General features: G+C 41.7%; 2 protein-coding genes across 3 annotated transcripts in view; one reads left to right on the top strand and one right to left on the bottom strand.

Moving 5' to 3' along the window:
• The first annotated feature begins 2631 nt into the window (after positions 1-2631).
• The window catches only part of mrpl57 (mitochondrial ribosomal protein L57), a 42559-nt gene continuing 32137 nt past the window's right edge, over positions 2632-13053 (top strand). The window contains exons 1-3 of one of the 2 annotated variants that reach the window (XM_061965810.2): positions 2632-3939; positions 4223-4313; positions 5640-5760. The gene's annotated coding sequence lies outside the window, so the exon portion shown is untranslated. The remainder of the gene's footprint in view (positions 3940-4222; positions 4314-5639; positions 5761-13053) is intronic. The other variant, XM_061965818.2, reaches the window with a different exon arrangement.
• The window catches only part of LOC133609815 (cytochrome P450 3A40-like), a 29064-nt gene continuing 25114 nt past the window's right edge, over positions 9104-13053 (bottom strand). Inside the window, exons 11-13 of the mRNA XM_061965788.2 lie at positions 10010-10236; positions 9464-9626; positions 9104-9381 (exon numbers count right to left, since the gene is read on the bottom strand). Of these exons, the coding sequence (XP_061821772.2) occupies positions 9307-9381; positions 9464-9626; positions 10010-10236 (465 nt within the window). The 3' untranslated portion in view covers positions 9104-9306. The remainder of the gene's footprint in view (positions 9382-9463; positions 9627-10009; positions 10237-13053) is intronic.

Here is a 13053-nt window from a genome sequence, read left to right as displayed (position 1 = left end):
TCACAACGTTGACATCACCAAACCGCTCTCCCACACGACCCCACACACGCTGTCTGCAAACTGCCCTGAACAGTGAAAACCGGGATTCATCCGTGAAGAGAACACCTCTCCAATGTACCAGATGCCATCGAACGTGAGCATTTGCCCACCCAGGTCAGTTACGATAATGAATTGCAGTCAGGTCGAGGCCCCAATGAGGACGACGAGCATGCAGATGAGCTTCCCTGAGACGGGTTCTCACAGTTTGTGCAGAAATTCTTTGGTTGAGCAAACCAATTGTTGCAGCAGCTGTCCGGGTGGCTGGTTTTAGACGATCATGGAGGTGCACCTGCTGCATGTGGAGGTGGCTGGTGTAGTTACACGTGGTCTGCGGTTGTGAGGCCGGTTGGATGTACTGCCAAATTCTCTAAAACGCCTTTGGAGACAGCTTATTGGAGAGAAATGAACATTCTCACGGGCAACAGCTCTGGTGGACATTCCTGCAGTCAACCTGCCAGCTACACGCTCCCTCAAAACTTGCGACATCTGTGTGATAAAACTGCACCGTTCAGACTGGCCTTTTATTGTAGGCAGCCTAAGGCACACCTGTGCAATAACCATGCTGTTTAATCAGCATCTTGATATGCCACACCTGTAAAGTGGGATGGATTATCTTGGTAAAGAAGAAATGCTCACTAACACAGATTTTAGACAGATTTGTGAACAATATTTGAGAGGACTAGGTACCACAGTTTGAGAATCCCTGCTTTGGGATCAGCGTGGCTTGGGTGGTAGAGCGGCCGTGTCAGCAACGTGAGGGTTGTAGGTTCTATTCTAGCTTCGGACATCTTAATCACGGTTGTTGTGTCTTAGGCAGGACACTTCACCCACTTTGCTCCCATATGGCACTGACACTGGTGTATGAATGTACAGGACTCTCTGAAAAAAAGAGATATCTGTATTTCATGTATGCAAGCATGTTTTAGCACAACCAAAAGGGGGCGCCACACATGCCATGTGAAAAAATGTTTGCGGAATGCATGAAGGAAGTTCAACGTCTAGATTTTTGTGCACCTTTTAGAGACGGATTGTCACATAAACTAAGTGGAACTAATATGTACGACCTGAGTGTGTTGGAAAACTGACTTGGATGGATTACATTTTCTGTGTTTTGCATAAGCGAGGATGTTACCTTGTTTAATTGTTTATTAGAGGGGAGGTGTGCCACGCTCGTAAAACCCCAGTCCAAGATCCTCTACATGACAGGAGTCCTCTGTGATTTTTAAAGATCGAAAAAACACGAGTGAAAGATTCTCTATAGAGCAAAGCGCTCTGCGTTTTTAGGACCTATGGCACAAAGCTAGTCAAAGATCCTTTCCATGACAGGAGCTCTTTCTGATTTTAAGGATCTTAAAAACACTATGCAAAGATCTATTATATGACAAGAAGTCATCTGTGATTTTAAGGTCCTTAAAAAAAATCTTAGTCAAAGATCCTCTAGAATGACCGAGCGCTCTGCGTTTTTTGGACCTGTGGCAAACACTAGTCAACGATCCTCTATATGGCCGAGCATTCTGTAGTTTTCAGAGACATACTGCAAAAACATCAAAGATCCTCTATATGACAGGGTTCCTCTGTGATTTTACGGACATAAAACACTAATCAAAGATCCTCTATAAGACTGAGCGCTCTGTGTTTTTTAGGACCTATGGCAGTCAAAGATCCTTCATATAACAGGAGTCCCCTGTGATTTTAAGGACCTAAAAAAAACCTTAGTCAGAGATCCTCTAGATCAGTGGTCCCCCAACCTGGGGGGGATTTTTATTTTTTTTATTTTTTTTTATTTTTTGTATCATAAAAAAAATACAATCATGTGTGTTACGGACTGTATCCCTGCAGACTGTATTGATCTATATTGATATATAATGTAGGAACCAGAAATATTAATAACAGAAATAAACAACCCTTTTGTGCGAATGAGTGTGAATGAGTGTAAATGGGGGAGGGAGGTTTTTTAGGTTGGTGCACTAATTGTAAGTGTATCTTGTGTTTTTTATGTTGATTTAATTTAACAAAATAAAAATATATTTTTTTTATTTTTTTTATTTCTTGTGCGGCCCGGTACCAATCGATCCACCGACCGGTACCCGCGGCCCGGTGGTTGGGGACCACTGCTCTATATGACAAGAGACCACTTGGATATGTAGGACCTAAAAAACCTTAGTCAAAGTTCTTCTACAAGACAGAGCGCTCTGTTTTTAGGACCAACTGTAAACATTAGTCTACATATGAGAGGAGTCTTTTGTTTTTCAGGACCTCTATATCAGGGGTGTCAAACTCAAATACAGAGTGGGCCAAAATTTAAAACTGAACAAAGCCGCGGGCCGAGGTTAAACAAATTAACCTTTTATTAGGGACCCAAACAAGTTTTGCATTAAATATTGAACAAGCAAGGCTTGTATAACTTTATAATAACATGCAAAATCAAGTTTCAAATAATAGTAATAATAATTAAAAAATATCAATGGCATATCAAATACAATTTAAATAAAAATTGAATGCCTCTTTTCTATTTGCAGCCTTCTGAGGTAAATATCAACATTAACTTTTTCCACAGGCTAATAAATTAGAAAATAAAATAACAATGAATAAACCAACCATTCAGGACTTTAAACTGCTCAGTTTGCAACACACTGATCTAATCTGATGTGCCCAAGCCAGATACCTGCCATCTTTTCTTGGATGCTAGTTCATTAATGTCGGGGCTCAGGCTTTGAGCTGAGGCAACCTTCATTATCGAACGAAGTTGTTCATCAGTCATTATACCTCGTAGTCCACCCGGACCACAGTCTTGGGGGCGTGCTTTAAAGGCACTGCGTTTATCGTCCTCCACGAGCTCTCGTCACGTCTGCTCGATCACAAGATATGTGCGACTTCAGCACGCACACACACGTAGATGCAAACCACCCCCGCCCCCACTCCCCCTCCGTGCGTCGGTTGAGTCGGGTGGGGTTGGGGGGGCGGAGTTTGGTGGTAGGGGGGGTGTATATTGCAGCCCGGAAGAGTTAGGGCTGCATGGGATTCTGGGTATTTGTTTTGTTGTGTTTATGTTGTGTTACGGTGCGAATGTTCTCCCGAAATGTGTTTGTCATTCTTGTTTGGTGTAGATTCACATTGTGGCGCATATTTCTAACAGTGTTAAAGTTATTTATACGGGCACCGTCAGTGTAACCTGTATCACTGTTGGCCAAGTATGCATTGCATTCAAATTTGGCCTGCGGACCAGAGTTTGACACCCATGCGCTATATGAAAGAGCGCTCTGCCTTATAAGAACTTGGCAAAAACCCTACTCAAAGATCCTTACACCTTACCCCCACACTATTTGAGAAGCACTGCTTTAGTGGATGGTTTTTTTTTGCCTGAAATACCACAACAAAGTGGCAAAAGAGTGCAAAAAGTGTGTTAACAGAAATGTATGAAAAAATATTGCATGTATTTTGACCCAACAAATATCCAAACTCTCTAAATGTGGAATTAATTTAAATGCTCTTGATGATGCAGCCTTAACAAACTTGCATACAACAAAGAAAAATGTGTCCGCTCTGGAAATAAATCACTTTCAGTTCAAAGTTGGACAGAGTATGGATTATTTTGGGTTTAATTCATATTTTTTCTGTGTATTTCATGGTAAAAAAAATAACTTTTTTGTTTAATGATAATGAAAAACAAGTCAGACTCATGTGGACTGTTCTTTAGTGAGATTTGGTACATGAGATGGATTTTACTCGCACAGATATGCAGCGGCGCCCTCTGCTGGCAGCAATACGTACTGCAGAAGATGCTGATTTAAAAAGTATTTTTCCGACTCTTCTTGGCTTCACTTCCCAACTTGTTTTTCCACTTTTTAAGACGTTTTGAGCAACAAGTGACTTCTTCGGGGCCAAAGAAAGCCTAAAAAGGTCATCGACTCGTCTTCATACAGGAATGAATGTCATGTTTTAAACCAACTATGTTTGTGTTTTTACGTCGGATGAAACCTCCGTCATTCACACCGAGCCTTCAGTGGTGCCGACCAGATTTATACCTTGTTAAAAGTTATTAAAAAATGTGGAAATCTTTTTTTGTGCAGACAGTATGTTCGAAATCAGTATATTTTTGAATTTGCTGAAATTCATTAGAATGGACCGCTATAATGCCTAAAGTGATGTGTTTATAATGTCTAACAGTAATATGTGTCCCTAGAACCTGTTTTTGAGCAGCGAAATACACCCACTACGTGACGGAGGACAGCTATGTGGAACAAAATAAGTGGTCCGCTACAGACGTGGAAGCTGTAAGTTTGATTTGTTTTTGTTTTTGTTTAAACTCATAGGCTAACCTAGCATGACTATAATGTTAGCACTTTAGCTAACGTGGCTATGCTAGCGCTGCTAACATTTGTGTCCACTCCTTAATGTTACGTTGTTGTATGTGATATACAGGACTGTCTCAGAAAATTTGAATATTGTGATAAAGTTCTTTATTTTCTGTAATGCAATTAAAAAAAACCTAAAATGTCATACATTCTGGATGCATTACACATCAACTGAAATATGGCAAGCCTTTTATTATTTTAATATTGCTGATTATGGCAAACAGCTTAAGAAAACTCAAAAATCGTATCTCAAAAAATTAGAATATTTCCTCAGATGCGGCGTGGCATGGAGGCAATCAGCCTGTGGCATTGCTGAGGTGTTATGGATGCCCAGGATGCTTCAATGGCGGCCTTTAGATCATTTGCATTATTGGGTCTGGTGTCTTTCAGCTTCTTCTTCACATTACCCCACAAATTCTCTATGGGGTTCAGGTCAGGGGAGTTGGCAGGCCAATCGAGGACAGTAATGCCATGGTCAGTACACCAGTTACTGGTGGTTTTGGCACTGTGGGCAGGTGCCAGATCATGCTGGAAAATGAAATCATCATCTCCATAGAGCTTTTCAACAAATGGAAGCATGTAGTGCTCTAAAATCACTAGAAGCGTCTGACTTTGGCTATGGAAAAGAAGCACTGAACAGTTGCAGAGTGGTCCAGAGTCCTGTTTTCAGACGAAAGCAAGTTTTGTATTTCATTTGGAAGTCAAGGCGCTAGAGTCTGGAGGAAGGCTGGAGAGGAGCAAAATCCAAGTTGCTTGAAATCCAGTGTGAAGTTCCCACAGTCAGCAATGGTTTGAGGAGCCATGTCAGCTGCTGGTGTTGGTCCACTGTGTTTCATCAAGTCCACAGTCAATGTACCAAGAGATTTTACAGCACTACATGCTTCCATCTGTTGAAAAGCTCTATAATGAATCCAGAATGTATGACATTTTTGTTTTTTTAATTGAATTACAGAAAATAAAGAACTTTATCACAATATTCTAATTTTCTGAGACAGTCCTGTATAGCGTGTATTGCGTGGGTCAAGTGCACAATTAGTATATACGTAAAATGTAATTAAAGTACACAAAAGTAGCGCTTCATGGTGGACCCACATAGCTTAATAGCATTGAAGCTACAGGCACACAAAACTGCATGTTCCTGGTCAGACTTGTTAAAAAATACTATATTACAGCATCAAGTGTACTGTATTTTTCGGATTGTAAGACGCACTTAAAATCCTTTATTTTTTCCTCAAAAATCAACAGAGCGCCTTATAAAAGGAAACATTCTGGTTGTGGCACATGGTGTAATGATAAGTGTGACCGGTAGATGGCAGTCACACATAAGAGAAACGTGTGGACTGCAGGTTGACCCGAGCAAGTACAGGTAAGCAAGCACGACTAAAACGTTGATGTTTCATTGAGAATATAGAACAGGGGTCCCCAAAATCAGGCCCACGGGAAGTCCCAAGTTAAAAAACAAAACAAAAACTTTTTTTTTTAATTAGTATTTTTAAATCTGTCCCTTCTGATCCATTTTCTAATGATTGTTACTCTCAGGGTCTCCTAGCCACTCAGGCAAATCATATTGTCTAAAAATGCATTTTCCCATCGATATCGTGCCAGCAAGTGCACCCTCTTTCAGTCAATTAGTGCGCGAGGAATATATATACCGTATTTTACGCACTATAAGGCGCACCGGATTATAAGGCGCACCTTCAATGAATGGCCTATTTTAAAACTTTGTTCATATATAAGGCACACCGCATTATAAGGCGTATAGAATAGACGCTCCAGTAGAGGCTGGGGTTACGTTATGCATCCCGTAGTTGCGAGACCTGTTGTGGCTCAATATTGGTCCATATATAAGACGCACCGGATTATAAGGCGCACTGTCAGCTTTTGAGAAAATTGGAGGTTTTTAGGTGTGCCTTATAGTGCGGAAAATACGGTGTGTGTGTATATATATATATATATATATATATTAGAGATGCGCGGATAGGCAATTATTTCATCCGCAACCGCATCAGAAAGTCGTCAACCATCCGCCATCCACCCGATGTAACATTTGATCAGAACCGCACCCGCCCGCACCCGCCCGTTGTTATATATCTAATATAGACGATGCAAGGCATTAGTGAGGTTATAAAGCTTTTGCCTGTTAAAGAAAGGAGACTGATCCAATGCAGCACAGACATTCGCGTGCCACGCTGTCACGACCCAGACGCACACCAGTGCGCAATCATATGGGAGCCGCGCTGAGCGCACCTCCAAGCGCGTCTCGCTGCTGTCTATATCAACCAGGGTGAGCCCCACCCCTTTCGTGAGCGCACTGCGCGCGGAGTGACCCCTGTTACGCGCCCCCGGCAACAGGGGTGGCGGGCAGGTAAGCTGCGCGGGCGGAGCGCGCGGAGTGACCCCTGTTACGAGCCCCCGGCCACGGGGGTGGCGGGCAGGTAAGCTGCTTACCTGCTGCGCGTGACGCCGGCCGCGGCGAAGGCGGACGAGGCGGGGTGTCGGTGCGGTGGGCGCGGTGGTGACCCTGGACGTGCGTCGGGCCCTTCTCGCGGATCGTCTCAGCTACGGCTCCCGGTGGGGCCCTCTCGGGGGAAGGGGCCTCGGTCCCGGACCCCGGCGAGGCGTCCCTTCTCCGCTCCGTAAAAGTGTCCATCTCTTTTTTTTTTTTTCTTCTGTTGTGGCATATGCTGCAGGTGCCTGCTCGTTTTTCGTATGTGGGTAACAACATTTAACTATGTATATATATTTCCGAATTGGTTTAACTGCCACACGCCTGAATCTATTTAAAATCTAATTTTTTTTTATTTCAACCACCCGACCCGACCCGACCCGCGGATAAAATCTAATTTTTTTTTATTTCATCCGCCCGATCCGCGGATAATCCGCGGACTCCGCGGTTGTGCCCGCAAACCGCGCATCTCTAATATATATATATATATATATATATATATATATATATATATATATATATATACACACAGTATATATATATATATATATACACAGTATATATATATATATATGTATATATATACAGTATATATACTGTATATATACACATTATATATATATACACACACACATATATATACATGTATATATACACACATATATATGTGTATATATATATATATATATATATATACGTTTATGTGTATATATACACACATATATATACGTATTTATATATATATATATATATATACACACATATATATGTGTATATATATATATATATATATATATATATATATATATATATATACACATATATATATATATATATATATATATATATATATATATATATATATGTATATATGTACTGTATGTATGTATGTATGTATGTACACACAGAGCCCGGCCCCGGCTAATTTTTTTTAACCCAATGCGGCCCCTCGAGTCCAATTGTTTGGGGACCCCTGATATAGAACATTACACACAGCGCTCAAATATCTGTCAAATTGTTTTAATACAACTTTGATAAGCTTGATGGATTGTCGGGAGCATTACGGCTACCCTAGTCAGACATACTGTGCTTCAACATAGTTATTATTATGGTGCTTGTATAAAGAACCCAAATGGCACCTATTAGGAGACATTATATGGCGTTTTGTTTCGCTCTATTATGCAAAACCAACTTTTCTTACGTCTTGGTTCCTGCTGTTGTGTATTTGGGGTCTGCGTAAGTCCCAAAATGTCCGTTGTAGTCCACTCCGTAGTCAATAAGCTCCTTCAACTCTGTCCTCTTGTTGTGGGGCTTTCATCCTCCACTGTTGCCATGTCTAATATAAAGTAGCGTACAGTTCTAACTCATATCTGTCAGTAAACTCGCTATGGAAGCGCTAAAAACTACTGGTACAACAAAGGGAAGATGCTGTCCAAGTGGAGGCACGTAAATAAGTCCGCCCACAAAACGACGCATCCTGAAGAGACGGTCAGAAAGCAGCTTGAAGATGTTCTGTAAAATATAATCTATGCCACTTTTTGACCAAAGAACCACCATTTCATGTTATGTAGACCACAAAGAAGTGCTTTAAATGTACTGTAGAAACAATATATGACCCCTTTAATGCGCCTTATGATCTGTTGTGCCTTTTGTATGGAAAAAAAAAAGACCCGACTGGTACCATTCATCAACAGTGCGCCCTATGGTCCAAAAAATATAGTACCGTATTTTTCGGAGTACAAGTCGCTCCGGAGTATAAGTCGCACCGGCCGAAAATGCATAATAAAGAAGGAAAAAAACATATATAAGTCGCATTTTTGGGGGAAATTTATTTGATAAAACCCAACACCAAGAATAGACATTTGAAAGGCAATTTAAAATAAATAAAGAATAGTGAACAACAGGCTGAATAAGTGTACGTTATATGAGGCATAAATAACCAACTGAGAACGTGCCTGGTATGTTAACGTAACATATTATGGTAAGAGTCATTCAAATAACTATAACATATAGAACATGCTATACGTTTACCAAACAATCTGTCACTCCTAATCGCTAAATCCGTTGAAATCTTATACGTCTAGTATCTTACGTGAATGAGTTGAATAATATTATTTGATATTTTACGGTAATGTGTTAATAATTTCACACATAAGTCGCTCCTGAGTATAAGTCGCACCCCCGGCCAAACTATGAAAAAAACTGCGACTTATAGTCCGAAAAATACGGTACATGGTTTTAGAACACACATCCAATACACAGGTTCTGTATGATATGGGACCTTTAATGTCATGTTACAGTTGCATTTATACATGTTGTAAAGTTATTTAGAAATGTTTTGCAGCTAAAGCTATATAGTGTTTTTATGTCAAAATACATTTAATCTTGGAAGGTTTGTCATTGAAAGAAGCAAAGATGTGTTTGAAAAAATAAGCTTCATTTTAGCATCATTTGTCCCTTTTTGAGCTACGCCTGTCTGGGCACAAACTTGAGTTTCACTGGCGTCTTTGGTCTAAACGCCCAATCAAACTCCAGAGGAATCTAAAGGGTGGGGAAAAAGATGGTAGATGTCAGGAGCGGGACAAGCAGCCAGACTGCAGAAATACACCAATGTGTATCTTACTGTGGTCTCTTTGCACGTCTCTATGGTGTAGCTCTGCAACAGACGCACGACCACCATCTTCATGGTGAGGAGAGCGTAGCGCATCCCCACGCAGTTGCGAGGGCCGAGGCCAAAGGGCATGTAGGCGTACGGGTTCACCTCTTCCGCGCGATCTTTGCTGAATCTGCGACAAGCAAAACAAAGATGCACAATTGGTACAACGTTGAACTTAAGCCTTAATGATGACGTCACACAACTTTTGTGCTTAGCATCCAAGATAATTACTGCAGTTAAATGAACACCAAATGTCCTATGTTGGTTTGAGTGTGCAATACTTCGTTTTTTAGTCATAGCTTGATTATATGAGGGCATATCGGCGGAGCAATTACAGATCTGGAAAGTTCTCGTTGAACGCTTTATTTTGAGGTATGACTCCATGTGTTTTGTCGCAAATGGATTTTTGTTGTAAAAACAAAAATGTTACAGGCAATAACTAATAAATAACCATTATGCCGCAACATAAGCCTCATCTGGGCAGTGTTTTTTTTAATTGCATGGTAAGCTTACCTCTCTGGTTGGAACTTCTCTGGGTCTTGCCAAAAACGTGGGTCCTTGTGGAGGACAGTCACAGGAATGCCCACCATGGTTCCTTCGGGGAAAGTGTAGCCGTTAATCTGGATGGTCTTCTTGCACATCCTCTCAAGTCGCGGCGCGGGTGAAAGGACTCGCATCGACTCGTTAATGACGTTGTCCAGGTACTCCAGATTGAGCATGGTCTCGTACGATATAGGAGCCTTGAGGGAGACACAAAGACGAACAAGTAAAAACCTGGGTTATCGTGTTGATCATTGCACCCTAGTGGCTGTAGGCATGTTAAAAATAAACAATAACTAAAATAAAACAAAAACACAAAATCAATGTATGAAATAAATATTTTAGGTACAGTCACGACATATTTCTATACTTTTTAAAGCATGTTCTATGTGTTTATGGCCTAAATTAGGCATTTTACTAGCATAAAAATTGTTAAAATAAAAATATTAATACTACAGTAGTAAAAAGTAAAAGTAAAATGTATGACTTTTTAAAACGCAGCTGTGTACACGGATGTAGGAAGAAGTACAGAGCGCCAATAAACCTTAAAGGCACTGCCTTTGCGTGCGGGCCTAGTCACATAATATCTACGGTTTTTCACACACACAAGTGAATGCCATTCATACTTGGTCAACAGCCATACAGGTCACACTGAGGGTGGCCGTACAAACAACTTTAACACTGTTACAAATATGCGCCACACTGTGAACCCACACCAAACAAGGATGACAAACACATTTCGGGAGAACATCTGCACCGTAACACAACATAAACACAACAGAACAAATATCCAGAACCCCTTGCAGCACTAACTCTTCCGGGACGCTACAATATACACCCCCTACACCCCCCCTCCCACCTCAACTCCCCCCGCCCCCCAACCATGTCCCAAACTCCAAGCTGCTGTTTTGAGGCATGTTAAAAAAAATAATGCACTTTGTGACTTCAATAAATATGGCAGTGCCATGTTGCCATTTTTTTTTTTCATAACTTGAGTTGATTTATTTTGGAAAACCTTGTTACATTGTTTAATGCATCCAGCGGGGCATCACAACAAAATTAGGCATATTAATGTGTTAATTCCACGACTGTATATATCGGTATTGATTGATATTGGAATCGGTAATCAACAGTTGGACAATATCGGAATATCGGATATCGGCAGTACAGTAGCATTGTCCACTAAATGAGACCAAACCAACTAGAGTGCGTTGTTCAGTATTGTGGCCATTGATTGGCTCAGGCAGCATTATTGTATTGAACAAGATGTAAAGGTGGCAGCACGGTGGAAAAGGGGTTAGTGCATCTGCCTCACAATACGAAGGTCCCGAGTAGTCCTGAGTTCAATCCCGGGCTCGGGATCTTTCTGTGTGGAGTTTGCATGTTCTCCCCGTGACTTGCGTGGGTTCCCTCCGGGTACTCCGACTTCCTCCCACCTCCAAAGACATGCACCTGGGGATAGGTTGATTGGCAACACTAAATTGGCCCTAGTATGTGAATGTCTGTCTATCTGTGTTGGCCCTGCGATGAGGTGGCGACTTGTCCAGGGTGTACCCCGCCTTCCGCCCGATTGTAGCTGAGATAGGCTCCCGCGACCCCGAAGGGACTAAGCGGTAGAAAATGGATGGATGGAAGATGTAAAGGTAACTTTGTGGGTGTTATTTCATGTCAAGAGGACTCTCATAATGTTAAAAACTGTATTTAGAAGGTTGTTAACAAGTTTTAATGCTCTAGCTATGAAAATATTAATTTATGATAAAAAATTCCTAATTTGTGGAAATTTATTTACCATGGTCAGACCAATTATCCTCACATTTGAAAGAAGTCAAGACGCAGTGGCTTACCGCTCTCCCCACATGCGTTCGTTCGTCTACCTACACTACAGTCGTCTGGACTTATTGGACATGGGTTTCCAACTAAAGATGACCATATCCGGCGACTTTCAACGCACTCACAACATTTCAGACGAGAAAGCCAGAGGCAAGCGTGAGCTCCGTGGATTGTTGTCGGGTTAGGCAGGCAACAAAGACGGCGACGCAAGAGTAAACAAAAGCAAGGCTGCAGGGCTGGTCTACTGGCTAGGCTAAGGAAACCGCTACTCAAACCTCTACGGCCGAGCCTCTACATCACAAACGCCAGATTGACGGTACACAAAACGGACGATTTGTAAACACAGCTGGCTGGCAATCGCTGTGCACTTGTTATCCCAGAGACATGGCTCACTACACAAATCCCTGATACCACGCGACATCGATGGAACAGGAAAAGTGACTCCAGGGAAAAAGGGGAGGGTGGCTCTGCATTAAAAATGAACAAAGGTTGGCATAATAACAGCACCTTGGACCTCTGACCTGGGGTTCATGTCGGTGAGATGCAGACCTTTTTTTTCTGCCGAGAGAGCTAACTGTTGTCATCACTGCAGTCTATAGACCAGGGGTGCCCATTATGTCGATCGCGAGCTACTGCTCGATTGCGGAGGGTGTGTCAGCCAGGCATTAAAAAAATAGACCTAAAAATTAGCGATCATCAATCGTCACTTGATTGACATTCACGGCACCCGAGCGTCTTGTGAGGTTGTCGCTGGCTGCTGCGAGCTCATTATTAAGAAAAAAATGACCGACAGGAAGGCGAGAAACACTTTTTTATTTCAACAGACTCTCGCGCCATACCTGCCGTTAAAACTCTAAAGACCGACTTGCACAGTTCCTATCGTCACAATAAAAACGCTGCTTCATCCTGCCTGCGCTAACAAAATAAGAGACTCAGAAAGCTGGCGTGCACAAGCTAGCAAGCTACGGAGTTTGTCGCCAGTGTATTTCTCGTAAAGTGTATATAAAGGAGTATGGAAGCTGGACAAATAAAGATGCCAAAAAGCAACCACTTTCATGTGGTATTAGACAGAAAGGAGGACTTTTTTTCTCCTCCATTTAAAAATGTGGACGTATCAGCACTACTGTCTGATTCCAATCAATGCAAGTCATCAGCATCAGATAATACACCAACTTATATTCTTGTCT

Source organism: Nerophis lumbriciformis, linkage group LG02 (genome assembly GCF_033978685.3).
Source record: "Nerophis lumbriciformis linkage group LG02, RoL_Nlum_v2.1, whole genome shotgun sequence".
NCBI lineage: Eukaryota > Metazoa > Chordata > Actinopteri > Syngnathiformes > Syngnathidae > Nerophis > Nerophis lumbriciformis.
The sequence above is the reverse complement of the archived record's forward strand: the minus strand, read 5'-3'. Positions and strand labels throughout refer to the sequence as shown.